General features: G+C 49.1%; 1 protein-coding gene across 2 annotated transcripts in view; it reads right to left on the minus strand.

The window, feature by feature from the left end:
- The window catches only part of ARHGEF6 (Rac/Cdc42 guanine nucleotide exchange factor 6), a 30762-nt gene extending 9559 nt beyond the window's left edge, over nt 1-21203 (minus strand). The window contains exons 1-12 of one of the 2 annotated variants that reach the window (XM_031554648.2): nt 21011-21203; nt 19948-20031; nt 14215-14299; nt 9911-10038; nt 9326-9527; nt 7121-7191; nt 6075-6169; nt 4965-5060; nt 4249-4371; nt 3370-3508; nt 2317-2376; nt 415-561 (exon numbers count right to left, since the gene is read on the minus strand). In XM_031554648.2, coding sequence (XP_031410508.1) covers nt 415-561; nt 2317-2376; nt 3370-3508; nt 4249-4371; nt 4965-5060; nt 6075-6169; nt 7121-7191; nt 9326-9527; nt 9911-10038; nt 14215-14299; nt 19948-20031; nt 21011-21175 — 1395 coding nt within the window. In that variant the 5' untranslated portion in view covers nt 21176-21203. The remainder of the gene's footprint in view (nt 1-414; nt 562-2316; nt 2377-3369; nt 3509-4248; nt 4372-4964; nt 5061-6074; nt 6170-7120; nt 7192-9325; nt 9528-9910; nt 10039-14214; nt 14300-19947; nt 20032-21010) is intronic. The other variant, XM_010715212.4, reaches the window with a different exon arrangement.
- Between the last annotated feature and the right edge of the window lie 391 nt (nt 21204-21594).

The raw sequence follows: 21594 nt of genomic DNA on the forward strand, positions 1-21594 counted from the left end.
AAGATATTACTGATTTCCTCTCCCCATCAGAAGACCAGGACCTCATGTCCTCATCACTTCACATCCCAAACAGAACTCAGAAACCGGACTCTGCAGGGCTTTGTGCAACAGGTCATAGGGAAGCAACCAAGTTGATGCTAACAGGCACCGTCCCACCGAGAAGACAACACACACACAGTATTAATGGGTCTAACACTATTGGTGGGTGCCTGCTGAAAGCACAGGTGTGACACTTGGGCAGTGGGTTTTGCCTGTTGCAAAATGCACGCAAGACGTGGCAACAGGTGACGTTAACACATGCCATAAAGGCACCCTCATTTCTCATAGTAAGTCATGGGGGAAAAAGAGGGAAAGTCATGCACCGTGTTAATAGAGCATCGGGGCACGATGTGTTCATGCAGGAGATGCACTCACCTCGCTGCTCCCACTCTGCACCATGACCTGGGACATGTAGATGATGTTTCCCATTGTTTTTATGTCCTCTCCTTCCCAGCGCTGGATGGATTCGGAAAGGATCTGAAGCTCAAGTTGTTTCCTCTTCCTCAGCTCCTGGCACTGTGACTGCAAATCACCACGGAGCACTCTGTTAGCAAAAAGGCCAGCACAAACCCAAACCATCCCAACAAAGATGCTTTCACCCATCAGTCGTGCTGGGCTCAGCACTCAGGGGATCGCACTGCACCGAAGGGCTACCAGTTCTACTGCTTTACCACAAAAGGAACCCAGAATGATGACAAAAACCCAGCAAAGGTCGATACTATCACTCATAAAAAATAGTTGTCATCCTGTAAAAGCACTGCTGCTTCAGCTCTACTTCAGAAATCTTGTCAAAAATTATACCACACTGATTTATGGTGTAATGAATACGTTAAAATGTCAAACAAATTGCAAATTGCACTGAGCAAACTTTTCTTTCCAAACCAGCTCTACCTCTAACAGTACAGGGTCACATTTTCCAAACCAAGCGAGCCACACAGCTAAACTTTTCTCATTTTGCTGGTGCTCGGAGAGGTTCGTCCCATACTGCTGAAGCAGCAAAAAGAGTTATCCCTGCAGATGTGCAGATATTTTCTTATCGGAATCTGCAGCAAGAAGTTGGCAAAGCATTTCAGCAGTGCAGTGGAGCAGCACAAAAGGGAACTTCTGGAGCTGCACAAGGCTGCTGTGATGCTCACAGCTGCGGACTGGTGTAGCAAATTCAAACAGAGTGCACAGCAGTCTCTCACGGTCTAAGCAGAGGCAGCACACAGCAGGGCTCTGCAGTCACTGCTTTCACCTCCCTGACCCCAGACACTGTGGGACCATGAGAAGCATCCCTGCCCATCAAACCTCAAACCCACACCGAACCCCTCTAGTCCTGCCATCATTACATCGCGTTGCTCAGTGCACAATTCAAGTAAAACCATCTCTCACTTATGGGCATTTGTCACTTATGGGCATTCCTAAAGATTTATGACATGTTACAATTTCACAGAATCATTCCCCTTCTAGAATAAATGGAACGGGAGTTGAGTTTCTAAGTAAATGTAACATGATCACCCTTTCCTGTTTTCTATGAACTTTCTCCTCCCCATCTTTTATCTGCACTGCTAAGCAATGAAACTTGCATCTGCCATGCTAAGGAAGGAAGTTGGACCACATCTGGAGTGGTTATAGTGAAAGGTATTTAGTGACTACAAAGAAAGAGAGACGATAGCTTTTATAATAACTGAAAAAAGCTTTGCTAGATGAAACCTTTGTGCATGTGGATGGCTTTCACTCCTCTTTTTCGTTTCATTGCACCAAGACTTTGAGGGGCGTAGGTAGCACAGAACACAGAAACAGCACTGGTACGTGCCTCTGACTCATCATTTTGCTGCCATTTGTCCATTCCTCACTGATGGCCACAATACCAGGAGCCACATTTACATGCGTCTCTGCCAGGGATGCCCATGGGGCACATCTCAACCAACTGCATCAGGTGGCACATGATGAAGGTGCAAAGCAAAAGGAGATGAAAGGGCCCCAGCCACCAGCACTGCCCACACACAGCTCTGCAGCAGCACTCAGAGCTGGAAATCTCTGCTGCTGGAAGCCAGCACACAACTGCTGAAAGACGCAACCAGAGGGGCACATAATGCTTGCAACCTGAAATTAAGAATCTTTATCAACCATCTTTTCCATTCCAAAAGACCTTTTTTTGTTATTTTCTTTTCTCTCTCTCTTTTTTTTTTTTTCTTCTTTTTTTTAAATGAGGAGACAAATGTCAGGCTTGACTCATTCTTCATGAAATGCACCCGGGAAATGGAGTGCTCTATTTTAAGAATCGCCACCTACCACAAGAGACTTGAAGGATGTGATGGCTTTCAGGATGTCTTCATGATCTGCATGCGCCTCCTAGTGAAGGGAGAGAAAAATCCCTGAGCCACGAGCAGCCACAGACCTGCACCATATGTGCCCCATAGCCCCAGCAAAACCAGAGGCAGCCCAAATCACCCAGGAACCCCCACAGACTAACTTAATGAGCATAAAGCAGACAGAGTAAGAGGAGAGAAAACCGATTCAAACATGTAGGGTGGATTTCTGGTCTCACATTTACAAAGGAAACTTCTATTTGCATTCCACTGCACCATCAAGGGTGTGATTCCTCCCATGCAAGGCAATTCCCATCAGGGGTGCAGTTCCAGCCCTGGGTTTAAGACACATCTTGGGCCAGAGAGGGGGAAGCAGGATGCTGCCTCTTATCTCTGGCTGCTGCTGCGTGCTGGTATGCTCCCAGCAGCTGGGCATTCACGGCCCTACACTGTAAGGTCTTCACAATCTAGATCTCATGCCAAGCAATTCATAAGGTATCCAGGGTGTGATGGAGCTGTCAGAGCCCCTCTGAGCCCAGGACAAGAGCCAAGAGCTGCCCTGAACAGACCTGTCCCACCTCCAGCTGTGCAGCAGTACAGGGAACACTGCGGTACACATCCACGCTGCATACATCCACACTTCTCCCAGGGCATCACAACTTAAATCCTACTGACTCATGCAATAAAACCTCCACTCCCACACTCAGCTTAGAAGCTAGGAGAAATAAGTGACGTGTGTGTCCCCGAATCCACTGTCGACCCCCCACAGCATCCTGCCAAGAGCACGCAGCTCCCTGCCAGGCTCAGCTCTTCCCTGGCAGCTACATGGAGGACCTCTCCCACCATAGCGCAGGGTCTCCTAGGCACAGATGTGGATTTGAACAATCAGGGCTAAAAGTCTGTTGAGTAATTACCTGCTAATTAATTCTGGAACAGGGAAAAGCCAAAGCATTTTAAAGCAGCCTATTGGGTCTGCTTTCCTTATGCCCTGGCACCCAAGGGCATGACCTGCCTGGTGGTCCTGCATCCCACATACCTCCACGTGCCGCTCCAGCTCCTGCAGAAGCGTCACGTATTTGTCCAGCCTCAGGAAGGGTTTGCTGAGGCTCGTGGTTAAGATGAGAATGCCTGGGTTGGCCGCACCCTGGCTCTCCATGAACTTCTCCAGCTCATCACTATAAATAGAAGCAACAACAAGAAGCAGGGCTGTGTTTTGCTGCCTCGCACGCTCTCCCGATGGCTCCCAGAGCCAATGCTCTGCTCTGAGCTCTGCTTTCTTAAAGGCAGTCCACCCTCCCCTGCAAGGATACCCTGCAATGAAGTGGGAATGCTGCATGGGGGTGCGGGTGCTTATGCACAAGGCTTTGCCAGGCTGAACTACGGTTGGATTTCAGCAGATAACAAACTGTATTGTGAGTGTCCATTATAGAAAGGGAGGAACTACACAGTATGACCAGGGTCCTGGTTGTGACACTGCTGCAGGGAGGACAGCTGAGCCGCATCACGGATGACACAGCTGCAGCCTTTCAGCTCAGCATGCTCTTTAGCAGAGCCTTATACAAACTCAGGTGTCTGCTCAAGAGAAGGAAGGTGTTGTTACTGCAGAGCAACTAGCCAGCTAAACAGCAGCTCAGTCATTAAAGTGGGCAACTTGGGGTGATTTAATGAACATCCTCCCTTTGCAACAATGTGCCCAAAGTATTGTGGCACAGGGGAACATCTTCCCGTCTGGATGAGCACTGCAGCCATGAGTCTGAAGTAGCACCCAGATCCTTTAGACTATAACAAGCACAGGGCTGAAAGAGGCAAATGGAAAGCCCAGACCCCTAGCAGTTTTCCCAGCAGTGGGATCCCATGCTGTCTCCTCACCCCGTTGGCAACACCTGGGGCAAAAGCCATGTCCTCCATCACCCACCTGTGTTGCGTGAGGACATTGACAGCAGAAGGGTGGTTCGCACAGTACGTCAGGTACAGGGAGCGGAACTGGGCCATCAGGTTCATAAAGCAGCCTCCCACACGCTGCTGGTTCTCAGGGAGCCTAAGAACACCAACATGCTGTTATTGAGGATCTTCATCTGCACCCTACAGCTATGACACGCTCACCTATCTGCCCAGGAGCTACTACTGTGTGGGGACCCCGAGGGTCCCTGCACAGCTGGTGCACCTACACCTCTCACTTCGAGGAGGAGAAGGAGGAGGAAAAGGAAGGTCCTCAGGTGGGACTGAGGTCCTGTGGTATCACTGAGCACCAGAGCTCAGGACACAGGGTGACCCAGCAGGTGAGATGCTGCAGCCCACTGCAGCTGGCTCCCAAAGGAAAGCACCACCTCTGAGCATTTGCTCTTTGCTCACTGGCAACCTCCATCTTCATCCCTGCCAGATCTCATACACTGCACACGTCTGCACGTTTGGGCTGGTGATGCTTTCATATCAAGTATTCAGCAGACACCTTAATGGTAGAAACGTCAACTTTTTTTCTCCTTCTTACCAAAGCATTACCTGCTGCCTTTCTTCAATCCTGCTATTTTCTATATTTAACAAGCGAGGAGGAGTGTCCATGAATGGGCCTTTCTATTATTTTTAGCTGCAATTTAATAGCTTAGCAACCCCAGTGCAGTGGCATAAGCTTACTTTGCAACATCTTCCAAGGCTTGGTTCAGGGTTTGCTGAAATGCACTGATTTCCTCCACGTTTCCCAGCAATGACGCGATGTCCACAGCACTGAGCCTAGAAGAGTCAAATCACCAATCAGCACCGAAGCAGAGCTCTCAGCATAGCCCCACGGTGTCTGCAAGCAGCCCTTCCAAAAAGGACCAAGGATTTGCTTCCCCAGACACATCACAGGGAAACACAAAATCCATGATCCGTGAGCTACAGACCACAGACTCCCAGAGAAGATGTCTGCTGCCAAGGATTACCTTAATTGGATTTTAATCACTTAATCACGCTAATCTTCTCACGTGTTTAGCTGTCTAATAGACACAGACAGATGACATTTCTTCCAGGGGTGGGGAGGAAGGTGTGTGCGCAGACACAAAGACAGCTTTATCTTCACGGGCTCATACTGTGGGTCCCCTACATGGGGAGGGTCCAACAGAGCAGCCCTACAAGCAGGGATTGCTTTGTTCCTTAAGGTTGGAATTTTCCTCGCCATAAGCAGCACGTCTGCTTCTGTCACCCTGCTTCTGCCTCTCTCACTTCAGCCACTTGCTGCCTGCAGTGTGGGTAGGCTGAGAGCACGGGGAATTTCCACAGCTGGAGACATCCCAACATGAAGATTTGGGGAAGGAAGGCAAGATGTGGAAGGAGTTTAAGCAGAATGCTTCTTGCTCAGCAGCAGCTCAGGCTCAGCAAGGGGCAACCCCAACCAGAGGAACACAATGAAGAGATGACTGGGAGGTGCCACTTGGGGCTGAGAAGTCACAAGACAAATGACAAGGGAAGAAGCCATGCAAGGCACACTGCCAGGAAGCATGCACACAGCAGCCTGCAGATGGATGGGAGCAGCCAGCCCTCGACCAGACAGAAATGCCCACCTCTAACAGCTGAGCATCTGCACGACCACAGGGGAATGGGAAAGAGCAGAAATTTGTACCAATGTTTTTGCTTTTTCTAGTTCAAAGAGGTGTGAGGCTTTACCAGAAGGGCAGTAACAGTCCCTAAACATTCAAAAGCAGGAAAGTAATGAATTGTGGTCGATTTTACAGAGTTCTATCCATCTCAGATTCCCTTATATCTTACTTATCATAAGACTGGAGGGGTCTTAAGTAAGTTCCCAGAAGTGATTGTAGTTCCTTCGCATAATCTCGTTCTGTTTCCAGAATATTTTGCAACACCTAGGGTGAGAGACAGAGCACTGAGTAGATCTTGGTACTCGGGACCGTCAAAGGAATACAGGACATCAGCTTCAAAGTGTGGAAAGCCACAGAAGTGTATTTTATGCCTATAAATACATCTAAATTTGTTAATGCAGAACTCAGAATGCTCAGAAAAGCCCTGGGGACACAACTAATGGATTGTGCATTGCAAACTGGGGGAAGCCTGGACAGCAGGTGTTAAGAGTTGCTCCTTCTTCTCTGGCAAAGCATGAAGACAATGTGAATTCAGATCTCAGTTTAGGATTTGTCCCTCAAGAGGCTCATGCCTAACCCTGCATGCAGAACTGGCTGCCAAGGTATGCAAACCAATGATGTGTGTGTGCACCCTGGGACCACCCCTTGCAAGGACTTAAACACAACGGTGGCCAAAATACAGACAGTTCAGAGCAGGGATCAGCTCAGTGGCCACTGCAAGGATGTGCCGAGTCCAGCCTTATCCTGATGTTCCACCTCAGCAGCCAGCATGCAGCACACCTCGTTCATACAACCAACTGAGTTGGAAGGGACCCTTAAAGACCATTTGCTCCAACCCCCTGCACTGAACAGGGACGCCCACAGCTCCATCAGATGCTCAGAGCCCTGTCCAGCCTGTCCTTGGGTGTCTGCAGGGATGGGACACCACCACCTCTCTGGGCAACCAGTTCTGATACTGCTCTAAAAGCTGCCACCTCCACTCTGATATCCCAGCTGCCCACTTGAAGTCTCACTTTGTGACATTTTGCAACTTCCATTTGTGGTTTATTGTCTCGACAGCCCCAAATGAAGGAAATGGCAACAGCTGCATTTAAATACAGAGTCTCTTCCTCAATTGTTACAAATTGCTTCAGTGATTTCTAAGGGAAGGAGCCAGTTCAGAAGATTAATAATATGCTAGTTATTAAAATGTATGATCAGCACTTTAAGACTCACCACAGGGTAATAATTCTTTGTCAGCTGAGTGCTTTCAAGTCCTTTTAATGCTTTGGGAGAGAGTGGTTTATCTGTACAGAAAAAAAAAAAAAAAAAAATCAATAAAAGATAGAGCACAGCTCACTCAAGCAGGAAAAGTCACTGCTGCATCATGTCCAGCAAATATGACATCACCCTGTGAACACACAGTGATCTGTCTGCTTCATAAAACAGGGAGTGAAGGGACGGACCCTGCAACTGACAGGGCATTTGAAGCCAGCACCAATCAGTGAGCTGAACCCTGTGATGCAAGAGCTGTGAATGAAGGGAGATTTGAAGAAACAAAGCTCACACAAACCTGGCATTCAGTTCTTGTCTTCTATTTCTGATGCATCTGCCGAATGGCTGTGGATGCCACGCACGCATGCACACACACTCACCTCCACACCGGTCCCTGCTCTGGTGCTCCTCCCCCAAAAAAGCACATTCCCTGCAGCAGACCCATCACTGCAGGCTGCATTTGGTCCCCAGAGGTGCCGTCCCTGTGCTGAGTCCCTCAGAGGCCCTTTCTCCCCATACACACTCGGGAAAGCAATTACTTTCACACCAATAGCAGGGGAGAAGCTGGAATTGATAAATTTAGCAGCTGGGTAGCACAGCATGACATACTGTCTAATTATTGCCCTTGTAGAGTTTCCTGTCACTTCCAGCCAGGAGCTCTGTCCATGCTTATCTCCACCCAAAGGGCACGCTCAGGACACGGCAGAGTGCAATGCAGACACTGCTGAAAAAACAGTGACTCTATTTTGAGTGACACGTCTCGCACTTTGGAGGCGAGGACAGCAGCTCCCCAGCTCACAGCAAGAGCTGTCCCCAGCAGCAGTGGGTTAGCTGGTGCTCCCTGCACCACTGCAGTGTCACCCTGGAGAGAGCATCCTCAGCTTTGTGCCTGCACCCTGTGAGGATCCCACTCCCACCTGAGATAGGGGGGCAGGGAAGGAAAGGCTTTGCCCACCTTCGTGGAGAATTCGTCCTCTGCCTCCATGAGGTGCTGCTATTTCTCCCACCCAACCTTCCCCACGGGACTGAGTATTGCTCTCCTTTTATAAAACGCTGCTCTTCTCCACTCACGGACTTAATTAGTGATTCCTGGCTTGTGCCAGATGAGCCCTCAGTCTGCTGCAACGTCCTGCTCCAGCTCAGACATCATCTCCCAGAGGGAAATAGCTGGAGATGAGATATCCTAACAAAGATTGTTTCATTTAGAATGAAATAAAAACTGACCTATTTCTGAACACTCACTCATTAGTTTTGTTCTTCCTTCCTTTGCTTTTTTTTTTCGCTTGCAAGAGTGGGAGCAACAATATCTAATGGGGGCTGTGCATTTTGCAGCCACTCTTCATACCACTCCTGATGTCTCACAACAGGTTTGCATCTATGGGAAGCCCTCGAGACACGACAAGAAATTAAAGTTGAATTTTGTCAAAAAAACAAATCTGCTGTCACATAGCAGCCTTAGAAGCACAACAGGGTGAGCTGCCTGGCTCGCCGGGGGCGTGCTGCATGCCATCCTCACCCCACATCTGGTTAAAATCACATTGCAGAAGATGTTAAGGACACTCGCGACACAGCCCAATAAAGGCAAATGTCATCAGGCGGATCGTTCCCTCATTGTCCCTTTCTCAATATCGCCCGTAGCTTCACAGCAGAAAATGCATCTGGGGGGAAATGTACTCTGTGAAGTCAGCCATGGCTATGCACAAAAAGAGGGGACCGTTCCTTATGGCCATATAGTTATTGCTGCTTTCCTTGCAGAGACCGTGAGCATCAATTCCGCTCCTGCCAAAAATGGCAAGCTCGAAGGCAAATGCACTGCCTGATGGAGGTTTCTAACAAAAAGCCAATTCTGTGCTTCGACACTGGAGTGACCCGAGAGCTCCCGTAACAACAGGAGGCAAGCAGACCCACACAGCACCTCCAGCCCTGTCCTGCAGCCATGTGCTGCCAGCAGAGCAACAGAAGGACGCAGGAAAGAGGCCGAAGCAGCTCTCAAGTGATGTGAGAGACAGGGCTTTCCCCTCCTCACGCTATTCATACTTCCATTAGCACCGCTGCCTTAAGCACACTGACATCCTTAATAAATAGCAGCAATTTCCCAAAGGCATAAGGATCTACGCTGCATTATACTGCTATCATTCAATCAGCCCTTGAAAGCAATGTGCTTACCGGTGGATTTGATTTCTCTGACGTAGTTGCTTGGGAACCAGCCTGTTTTTCCATTCAAGGTCCCTTCCCACCAGCCCCCTTCCTCAACCCGGGTGACATAAATAATGTCTCCTTTGTTAACGGAGAGTTCATCCTCATTGGTCTGCTTAAAATTGAACCTGGCCTTTACCACCAGCTGATGGCTGCCATTCTCAGTCATCTCCTAAGGAAAGAAACATGGAAAAACATCAGTGGATAGTCAAAAAAAGCAGAATCCACCAGGACAAGCCATTGTTCTTTGTTGTTACAGCTGTTTTTTTCAGTATTGCTCTCCACACCAGCAGAAACATCTTGCTCTTGTGTAAGCACCCCGCCAGAGGATCACAAGGTCCCTCCCAAGAATTAATTCAGTCTCACAGTGCAATGGGAAATAGATAAGCATCAGCCTCCTCATTTCCCAAAGAGAAGCCACCAGACTCTCAGCACCCAGAGCAGCAAAGCCATGATGGAGATCAGGACACAACATTCTTGATCTTAGAGGTACCTCTCCCACCCCTCAGCCCCCGCAGCCATCACACCCTCAATAGGATATCAAATGAAAGATACCACAGCCTTGGACTGCCTCCTTAGGACCTTTGCTGACTGTGAGGCTGTGCTGTTGGAGTCGGTGTGGGCACCTCCAGCTGCAGAACTAAGAGCCGATGGATGTGAACATGGCCCTTCGGACGGCTGGTCTGGCAAAGCAAAAACAATGGCTGAGTTTCACCCAACTGACCCCAAACCCTCCACATGGCTGCAAAACAAAGAGTGAAGCCCACAGAGAAAACAAGGACAGGGGACAACAGCCGGAGGAGCATCAGTACCTAAGGGGGATGGTTTTTTCTGGGCTGGGTTAACTCTTCCATGATGGAAGAAGATGAGCTGCAGTCCAAAGGCATTCTGAATAGGATGGGAAGAAATGGCTTTACGTTGCTCCAGGGAAGGCTCAGGTTGGGTATTTCTTGTCAGAAAGAGTGGTGAGGCACTGGCTCAGCTGCCCAGGGAGTGGTGGGGTCACCATGCCTGGAGGTGTTCCAGAGCCATGGGGATGTGGCACTGAGGGACGTGATGATGGGCATGGTAGGGTGGGCTGGGGTTGGACTGGATGATCTTAAAAGTCTTCTCCAACCTTAACAATTCTATGATTCTACATATTGCCATGGCCACTCATCCAAATGCAATCTTTCTTTTGAAATCCCTCTTAAATCAGCTGAAAATAGACTAATGCTTAGCCCAGTGCTTCTGGGATCCAAGTAAGCACTGCTGAAGGTGTTTCAAAGGTTGGCTCACAAGTGAGTGCCCTCAGGTCACCTCTGCAGCTGCAGCGTGGGCTTCCCCGCAGAGTGGGGAGGAATGTGAGCAGCTGTTCAGCACAATTGGTCTCTATTCAGACAAGTCCTTCTGGGTTCATTATACAGCTGAGAGATTGCTGCTGGTGGAGCACTGCCAGGAGCCACGTGAGAGAGGGATTCGGACTCCTCCGAGGAAGGACAGGAGCATCACCCCCAGCACAAGGAAAGGACCAACCCATCCTACAGTTCTCAGAGCTGCTTCCTTCAGAGCTCAGTGCTCTGCAAACTGGTCTCTGGGCTTGACCCTGACAACGCATGCCAGATATTGGAAATCATGATGCTGCTCTGATACAGATCTATGTTTCACAATGAGCAATTTGCTTTTATATTGATACCAAGGGTGACCACGAGACTTTTTACCCTCTGGCAAGTTTCTTGGCATCCTGATCAGTGGCCTCAATGCAAAGAGCAGCATCAGCCCTAATCCTGCTCAGATGCTGCATGGAGGTGAAAACAGGGCTCTCCAGGCACTATAATTTCCAGCAGTTCTCTGCCACTGCACCTCGTACCACAGAGTGGGAAAACAATCAGATCGCCTCCTCTCTATCTGCCACCCTGCAGAAATGAAGCAATTGTGCTGTCATTGCAGGGAACAGCGTGGAGCACTTTGAGGTATCCCTTGTTGCTTTTGTTCAGATTTAAGAATGCCTCTATTCCAGAGAAGGTATTTTCTATCTAGCAGCATAGTGCCCACGGGCCATGAAAAAGCAAAGAAGAACAGAATGCTGCCTGCAGGCATCGCTGTGCTGGGGATGTGGGTCCCCTGGATCACGTTTGAAGCTCCTCCTTGAAATGTTTGCAACAGCTGAAGGTGATCAAGACACTGAGAGTGCCGGAATCACAGCACACAAAGTTAAGGCTGTTGTGCCCCTGTTATCCTCCAATCTGAATGTCAACGTGGAAAAATCATTCCAAAGGGGAAGTCTGGTGGGAGTTACAGGAACTCAGCTGGGCTTTCATTCTCCCAAGAGGATTTTTGTTTGAATAGAAAAAAACACCTCCTTAGATGGACCTGGAGCAACGCAATCTGCAAGCTCTTTGCAGAGGGAACTGCTTTCTGCTTTGTCTTCCTACAGAGCCTTGCACAATAGCACCAGGTCCACGATTACGACTTCCAGGCGCCGACAGACAACATGCACTGGTCTGTCCAGTCTCTGCTCCAGCAATGGACAAAATTCACGTCAAATCAAGCATGCCATCAGTGAGTCAGTGTGTTCTCTCTTGCCCTACTCATTACACAACGCCTGATGACCATGCTGTGAATTCCCAGCTCCCCAGACTGCTGCAGCAACACCAGAACCTCTTGGTATGAAAAACACGCTTTGCAAACACAGGATTTGTCATTGCTGAAGCACCCCAATATTTGAGCAAGAGTGATTCCAGCTGCTTCCAGACCAGGAGGAGTGGCTTGGCCGCCACTTTGAGATGTTCTTCCCTTCATTCCTTCCAAAAAGAGAGGGCGTAGACCGCGAGTCCAGACTTCTCTGCTTATTCAAGCCATCAGCCACAGTCCCACGGAAATGACTCGGTTACTGTAGATTTTATGCTTCTTTCTCCCTGCCCCTCCCTATCTTCCAAAGCTTTTATAAATATCTGCAGCAACCTAGAAACAAATGTAAAACTGACTTTGACAGTTTGGCAGGGAAGTGTATCATTTATATTGCATCATGACAGCGTCCTATTTTATGCCTGGTCCAGCATGGAACACTGCTGCCATATGTTGCTTCAACTATGGTTAAAATAGCTGGGTTTTCTGCTCACATTCCTACACTATTTTAGGCAGGAGAGCCTTGCCTGCTCCATCACAGCTGCTTTTCCTCCCCTACCCTCTCTTTTAGATAAAAGCATCAAGCTCTGTGTGGCTGTTACTTGACAGACAGCTTCTGAACCCTGAGTTCACACATCACACATGATGCCTGCAGTTACTTGCTCCACGAGGACGTAAGGATTTGGGCTTCAAGGGGAGGGATGCTCAGAAGCACGTTCTTGTGCTGCTCCCCCAGCTGTCTCTTGCACAGTACGGATGCCTTGCAGAAGAGACTGTAGGTGCAGACCTGCTGAGGACGTACCAGTCTGGTCTGCTGCCCCGGAGCCCCAGCAGTCAGACAAACCCATCCACAGCGGTGGTTTGTAGGACGCAGGCTCCCGTTTCTCAGGAATGTGGCCAAGCCACCAAAAAGCAAACTTTTCAGACATGTATTTATTTTACCCTGTACTTTTCCCAAGGGTGCTCTCTGCCTGAGCAGCTAATTATATCGCAGGCATTGCGCTTTTTAACATTTAAATAGAGAAAGCATATGCTCCAACAGATGTTTGCTATGAAACCAAGAGGATCCCAGCTCCCCCAGAGCCTCTTGGGGAACACGTGATAGAAACTATTCCATGGCAAAGCCGTGTCCTGAGCTTCACCCAGTGATTGCAAAACCCCATTCGGGGCTGCTAATAAGGGGACTGCTGTGATAACAGGAGTCAGAAAGGAGCAAAAGCTGTGCTCCCTTTGCTCCAGCCAAAAAGTTGGTAAAGAAGGCAATGGATTTTGAAATTTTCTACTCTTAATCACCTAGTATGTGCTATCCAGCAGGGAAATTGAGCTCTCACGCTGGTGCTGGGTTTTGGTGGTGTGCAGGACTCCTTGTGCTTGTATATGTGTGTGTTTGTAGGTAGATTGCTCTGAAAGTAATGCCTCTTATTTAGTTCCATGGAAATGACAACAGATACGAAGTGCACAATAACACTGATAGATCAAATTCTCAGCTACAAAACATCCCAACAACATCCACCTCCTGAGGTCATGGGCCAACATAAGAGAGGAGGCACTACTTTCAGAGCAGCCCTCATACGACGAGGGCAAGAAGCAGATGCTATTCCCAGCTTAGTGCAGTCCCTCAGCCCCTGAGCACTGGGACAATAAAGCTCAGCTGAACACTGAGGATGGAAAAAGGAGGAGGTGACTCGCTTCGCTTTGCTCCAGCAGCAGCTCTGCACTGAGAGAGACAGGAGAAGTCGTCAGCAGCAACTGTCAGCGCTTGGCTCCCCATTATGGGATCCACAAAGCACGGAGAGGAACATCGATACAATTGAGTGAGCATCTGGCAGTGATGTTTGTTTTGACATTCAGTAAAGATATTCTGCAGACGGATCTGTTTTTCTGTTCGGCTCTCAAACACGCTGTCTGAAACCTGACATTTGCATTCGGGAGGTATGCGCTCATTTACATCGAGGCTCCTTTACACTGACCTACTTTGAGGTCCCTTAATGCTATCAGAACTGAGTAGAGGTTCCTGGCTGTGAAGCGATAATCTCGCTCTGCAAAGTGCACCCAGCAGCTCTGAATCACCACCCTTAGAGCCTGAGCTGGTGGAAAAGTGAAGCACTGACCCACCAGCATCAGGCACAGTTATCCAAGCCTCCACAAATCAGCACTAACTATGAATTATCAAAAAAATACCCCCTCCCCCCCTCCCAGCAGACATATAGACAGCACTTGAAAAGACAACAGAAAACACGATTTTTCCTTACCTTCAGTAGCTTTATTTACAGCTGTCAACGTACTCAGGACCTTGGAGAACTGTTCTCCGCTGTACAAATCATGCGGCTCAAACAGCTGCGAGAGGAGAACGTGGTCAGTTCAGCACAAAACATCTCCCTCTCGCCTCTGAGCCGCCCACGTCGTTGTGATGAGCAATCAGCTGTGTGCCTGCAGGGGTAGGGCTCTACGTTTCCCACGGGCGGCGCATTGCTGGGGTTGGGGGCATGCATTGGCACCCAGGGACCGAGCTGGGCTGCTGCAGAGAGCGGATCCTCTGGGATAGCTGCAAAGGTTTCTGCTGCCTTGAAGGCAGGAGAGATTATGTTGCTATTTTTGTTGTCTAAAGCTAAAGAGATTGAGGCTGTGCATGTATGTACGCACACACGTACACACGCATTTTCCCTAGCAGAAGAAATAAACAGAGAATTTTCTGCTCTTGCAACATGGTAGGTATAATGCTATGGCAATACAGCATATGTAAGGTGTTTACAGTTTTTTAGTGGGAAGCCAGAAAAGATTACGTGCAAAACTCTGAAGGATTTTGTGCTGCTCAGACTCAATGGCAACACAGAAACAACAAATAAGCAATGGCTGTGAGTGAGAAACTGAACCTGGTGCACCAGCCTCACTGCACCACAAAGAATTGCAGCTCCCAAAGCACTACCATCTCCTCCAGCAAGTGAGAACTGCCCTCCATTCAGACAAACCACACCAAGCCTCTTCCTAACAAAGCAGAGCTCAGTGACACAGAGCCCCCAGACCTCGTACCACCACATCCAACCCCAAGCCCACACCGTCTCACAGCTAGAGACCTCAGATCTGCAAATCCTACAGACATAAAAAGTGATTCTCAAGCTCTCTTGCCAGACACAATGTACAAATACTTCCAAAGCACTACAGAGTACACTGTTTAGCAAGTACCAGAGCATTAACTGTCTTTAGGGCAGCACTGCCCTTAGAATAGCCCTTCTCTGCACTCCTGGCCCATCAATGTGTTCTGAGGGGACAGGATTGGCCTTTCTGAGCCCAGGATGGGGATGCTCACCGCGTGGCTTTCCCTTTCCATCCGCACAGCAGCGCAGTCCAACCCAGGCAGCACAAAGGCTGCTCTTTATGGAGAGTATTTTTAAAAACTGACTCAGTCACTTGATACCGAGAGGCTTTGACCAAGAGCAATTCAATCCACGCTCTGGGAAATGCACAGTCTCTCCAATCTCAACAGCAGCAGCACAGCTCCCATTGCACCCCAGCACCCAGGAACGTGTCCACAATGGGGGCTGCTCAGAGCTCACCCCACCTTCACACCCCGTACCAGCACCACCCAAGCATCACCCTCAGCCCCCAGCAGCAACATCAGAGCCTCTATGGCACAGGAGATGGTAACACTGACCCTGCTGGCAGCTGCTGGAGGATGCAGAATCCTAGCAGTGCCGTCACCTCCTGCCAAGTGGGAGCACAAAGCTGGTGGTGAGGCTGCGGCGTCTGCGTGCATCTCACTGGTTTGTCATTTGCTCAGTCGTGCCTTTTTGCTTCCACTTCAGTAAATCCAGAAAAACGAGTCCTGCCTTGAATGAATGGCTGCTTTTTTTTTTTTTTTTTTTTTTAAAGGACCAAAGTGGGAAAATGCATCCTCGATCTTTTTATGCATAAAATAATGGTGCGAGTTCGGAGCCATCACACTGAGAAAGTCTTAAGGATGGTGGCAAAAGATACGTAAAACAAACAAAATCCTGGCATGAAAGCAAGCTAACAACTTTTGGGACTTTTCTTCATGGAGAATTTGTCCAGAACGGCCACTGTGGAACAACGCCTGTGTGGAAAACTCCTCTGGATGAGCTGCTGCAATGTGAATGTGCTCTGCAGCGCGTTCCAGAATAAACTCATCATACAGAAAAGTCCTCGCTTAGAGCTAAAAATCACTTTTTCCAGCGCGATCCATCCCTAATTCCGTTCTTAACGACATGACAAGCTGGGACAGCGAGGAAAAGCCCTTCTGCTCCGAGCTCACGGTGCGAGCAACCCCCGTACAACCGCGGTTGCCATTTGACGCTCTCGGTTACAAAGAGCTTTTCCTGCTCCACGATCCCGGACCGCGGCTCTCCGCGATGAAACGCCGGCGGACAACGCGCACCGCCCCGCCGCGAGGAGTGAGGGAGCGCAGCGTCCGGCGGAGCCCAACCGCGGGCATCCCTCTGCCGGAGGACCCTCTCTGCTCCTCCAAACCAAACCAAACCAAACCCAGAAGCCGGCAGCAGCCCGCATCCCATCCCGGGAGGCGCGGAGAAGTTCAGGGGAGCCGGGCTGCGCGTCAGCCCCTATCCGCACGAACTGATCCCACGCTCGCACGCAACTGATGCAGGGCTGGAGCCGACCCGCTACGGCTGACACCCCCGGGACCCGGCAGCCCCGCAACCCGGGTGATGCAAAGCGCGGTGGTACCCGTGGGAACGGGCCAGGCGGCGAGGACAGCAATGCGTGAGAGCGGCTGGGGACAAGAGTGGGAGAGGTGATGCCGATAACCCGAGCCGATGACAGACCGGGGTGGGGGGTGAAATGAGCAAGGGGTCACGCGTGGGGAGCCCCAAAACCATGCGTGGGGCAACGCGGTACTCACGGCGGCGGACGGGCGGGCGAGCAGCCCCGGGGCATGGCGGCAACGGTGCTGCTGCGGGGCCGGGCCGGGCGCTGCGGCTCTGACCCGGAGCCGGATCGCGGAGCGGGGAATGGGGAGGAAGGGGAAGGGGAAGTGACAGGCGGCGCCGCCGCCCCGCTCCGCCCCGCTGCCGGCTGCGGGAAGAGATGGAGGGGAGAAGGGAACGGGAGGTGGGGAAGGGAAGGGAGGGAAACGACGGGAATGAAGAGGAAGGGGAGGGGAAGGGGAAAAAGGAAAGAAAATAGAGAAAGAAAAGGAAATTGGGAAACTGGGACAGGACAGAAGAAAGGAAAGGGAGAAGGGGAAAGGAGAAAGGAGAGAAAATTGGGAAAGGCACTAGAAAGATGACAGGAAAAATGAAGGTAAAAGGGTAGAGAAAGAAAGAAAAATCCAAGCTGCAAAAATGGTATTTACAACATTTTTTTAAGAGCAAATCTGCAGCAGAGCGCAGGGATCCAAGCAGCGTGAGGTGCTGACATGCTCAGAGCACCGTGTGCTCGGCACACAAACCCTGAGCTGAGCTGTGTGCGCCTGACACCTCGCAGTGCGGTGAGGGAATGCCGCCCTGCAGGCACCCGCACAGCTCTGCGCTGTGTCTCTGGGTTGCTCTGTTCCAAACGGAGCCACCCATCTCCTGGTACTCACTCTGGGTGGTGCTGGGCAGGGAATTTGGGTGCTCCCCAGGTATGGAAGGGAAGCCAGAGCAGAGTGTGGCTTTGGGTGAGTGGGGATGGGGAGCAGGAGGGTGATGGGTTTTCATCCTCACTCCCAAACTCTTGTTCCAAGTGCAATTTGGTGAAGGTTGCAAGCGCTCTGGCTGCAGAAACAGCTGCCCTCAATGGCGATGACAAGCTGTGTGCTCTGTGATCCCCTCTGGACAGCCTGGTTAAAGCCAGATATTGATTTATGTCGCAGAAACCATTCTTAGTTCACAACATCCAGCCCCTTGCCAGCAGTTCTGTGGTTGTACTGCAATAGAACACTGCTGCTGAATGAAGATTGCTATCCTGTGCTTCTCCAACAGCAAGCAATGCTCAGCTATTCAGCTGCTGTCACTGTATGCACAGCAGTATCAACAGCAAAAACAAAGATGAATCATTCCCACTTACGCCCTCAAGAAGAAGCTAGGCCAGGAGCTTTCACCCCTCTTCATCTTTCCCTTTCCCCCAGGCTCCATCTGGCCCTGGGACAGATTCTCCTGCCCTCAGCCCACTGGTACTTGGCCATGCCTTGGCAGGACTCACTCTTGTCCTTTCCCTCCCCTTCCACTGAGTTCCCAGTGTGTGTCTCATTGTTCATGTAAAACTGGAGACAGTGCTGCCCACCTTCCTGTGCCTTCCTTCCATTCCCTAAGATTGAGTTACCAGGACAACAGGACTGGTGGGAGGACAGCACGGACAGCACGAGTATAGAGCTCTGCAGGAGTAACCCCTCTGCACATCCCCACTGCAAAAGGTCTTCCAAATAGCAGCTGGACAGAAGTCTGTGACACAAGGGAGAACCAGCTCGGATCCAGTGCCAGACCATTTCTTCACACCCTGGGTACAGGAGCTCTCCGGCACTCTAATACAGCTATTTTTTGGAAAGTTTTGGGTGCAAAATTCAAACTCAAACTCAACAGGTCTGAGCTTTATCCAGCTCTTGAGGTCTTGCAGCGACCAGGATGGGCAGCCATGTCAGCCCTATCAAAGCTGCTCAGAATATTTCAAAGACAGAGCGGGTAATCAATCAGAAAAAGAAAAAAAGAAAAACAAAAAAAAAACAAAAAAAATGTAGAAATCTTTTCCTAAATTAAACCAAGGAATAAATAAGAGGAGCAGAACAACCCCCAGAGCTGGATGCACAGTGCTGCAGACCCCTCATATCTGAAAACTGCAAAGTGACTCAATATGATCAAGATGAGATCCTGATGCACAGCAGTTCAGAACTGTTTCTATCTCATCTTTTAGATGTTTAAGACTTCTCTATATATACTTTCTGATTAGTTTTTAAATAGAAAAATAATCTCTCTGAGGAGCTGAGATCACATGGTGCAGCACCAGCAGACCGGCAGGCTGATCTCTGAGCGATAGGCCCTCCGTGCTTCCATATATATCTGCTCTCACGCCTGGCTGTTGCAAAAGGCTTTTAGAAGTGAATTATTGAGAAACAACAGGCCAGTGAAACAGCTCTGCAATGAGCAAATTGTCATGCTGGTTAGCTAAAGAGATCTAAGGAGAAGAAAGGCTCTTTTCTTGCTTGAAGCTTCAAAGGAGGACAGAACAGTTACTATGGGCTGGACTTTGCATCGCTGTGCTGTATGAACGTTTTGCAGAGCACTCACTGCTCCTGGCAGAAGTTCTCTTCAGAATATAGATTTGCTTTCCCAAGGTTATCATGTTAAATGGGACACTGACAGCTCTTAATTACAGATTTCTTGCTTACTGTTGGAATTCTACTGTGATACAAAAAATCTAGAACACATTTTAAACCCATATGCACTTAGTAAAAAACACGTAATGGCAAAATGAGCTGAACTCATTTTGATCTGATGCATTGACCTGATCCACTCTCATCTTGCAAATACAACCATGCTTGGCATAGAACCTGCAGGTACAGGTTCAGGAACAGGGCCATGAACAGCCTTTGTCTTCAGATTATTTGCATGTATGAGGATTGATTTCACGTTACATTTTCAGCAGAATCTCACGCATCAAGGGGGTGAAAAAAGCTGCTGTATTATTTCCCCTTTATAGTAAAGCAAAGCTAAGAACTGCAAGCCCTTGTCTGCAATAATGGACAAAAAGATGTAAACAGGTCCTCACCACCCAATGGTTCAGACAGAATCTGTTACTGCTGCACACATTTCCAACTGGGCATCGGGATTCCTCCGAGACGTGGAGGAACCTGTCAGCTCACAGCCCATGCACTCCACTCCCATTACATTACCCATCCTCCTATCTAAGCTATTAGCACAGAAGATCAGGAACGACTACTGTTTTTGTCCCTCTGGTATATGGCTCCCATACGCTTATTAAACAAGCACAATACACCAACATGATGTAAATAATACTAATAAAAGGTGACTTACCTCCACTTTAAGAGCTGCACAGCCCCTCAAGAACTCTTGAATATTACCGATGCAATCAGCTTCATTTTTAGGCTCCAGACAATACTACAGAACAAAACGCAGGGAGATGGTTGCGTTACCTCCCCTACAGCCTTGTCAGAAGGCCTGCATGAATATTGACATGTGCGCTTTGTGCCAAATTAGGGAAGCTTCTGGAGGGGGCGGTGGGGGTGGCAGGCAAGCTGTCGAACCAGGAAGAAAGAGCCACTGGAGGAAGTGATGCATGAGTCGAAATGGTCGGCATCTTGTTTTGAATGTCAACATATGACAATGCCCCAAACGGCAGTGGGAACTGATGGCTTTTAAGAACACAGTGTCCCAAACCATCATCTACAGGCAAAAAGAGCTAGCAAGAGTGATTTCTCACAAAATAAATAAAAGGCTGGTATCTTACAGAAGACATTTTAATTCGATAGCTTCTCTGTGCTACCATTTCCCATCTTCAGACTCCTTCCCTTTTTTCCACCTGCAGTTACCTCGCATACTGTTGGACCATATGAACACACTTCAGGAAACTGATAGGTACTGACATGGCTTTGCTACCAATGGGTTTTGCTGGACGTGTAACAGCTCAAGCTGTTGGACATAAGGTTTATGTACTCCCAACCTAACCCTGTTCTCCACAGCGCTTCCCAATTGGCAAAATATTTTACAGTCAGGTCTGAAAGCATGTATTTACGCTGCTGTAATTCGTGGTATTCACGTAAATATAAACTGCAGAACTTATTCAAAACCAGGACATTTCCAACTCTGGTAGGCCCGGTATTTCCTGCCACCACACCAACATGTGTTACCTCAGCCAACTGCAGCCCTCTGCGGTCGTTTTTCTGGATGGCAAGAGGAAAAAAAAAATCAAGAAGCTAAACCTAAGCTGCATTTTACCTTCAGCCAGAACTAGTAACGTTTGCATTAATCAGTAGTGCTTATACTGCTTACCAGAGAGAGGCATATCCCAGGCTGACCCGCAGTTTTACTGAGCAGTGCTCTGGTTTCAGGCCAGCAAAACACATCTTACAGCAGTTACCTTTTCTGCAGACCCCGGAAGGAGCCGATGGATGAGTTTGCAGAGCACGGTTCCATCCTTCAGAGAAGTTTTCAGGAACTCCTCTGGATCATCAATTATTTTCTTAGGGGAGTTCAGAACTCCTAACGAAATGAGCCACGTTACCACTTGCTCTTCTGGATTCATTGCTGTCCCTCTGCCCCCCACACAGTTCCGTGCTGCAGCTCGCCCTAACCCACATCCGTGATGACACCTTCCTGCCTCTTTTGCTGATTGCACGGCTCAAATGTGAAACTTTTTTTTTTTTTTTTTTGCTCAGCACCAAAGCTTAGAAATCAAAACTACAGTTATTGTAAGAAACATCTGTTTTACAAAATGGATTCTAGTGTGCTGAATGCGAAGGCAGATCTTCCACTACACAACTGCAAGTTACTGGAAGTAGAAGTGCTTCATGTGGATACTTACAGTCCACCAAGATCTTACCTACTTACCTACTGACTTTCTCCTTCAGACAGATGCCATGCTATCATCTGGTTCCATCTTAACCTGTGGCTACTGACCAAAGTAGAAAATGTAAATTTGTCCGAGCCATTTAAGTATTACAA

This window comes from Meleagris gallopavo, chromosome 9 (assembly GCF_905368555.1).
Source record: "Meleagris gallopavo chromosome 9, MGAL_WU_HG_1.1, whole genome shotgun sequence".
Classification (NCBI taxonomy): Eukaryota; Metazoa; Chordata; class Aves; order Galliformes; family Phasianidae; genus Meleagris; species Meleagris gallopavo.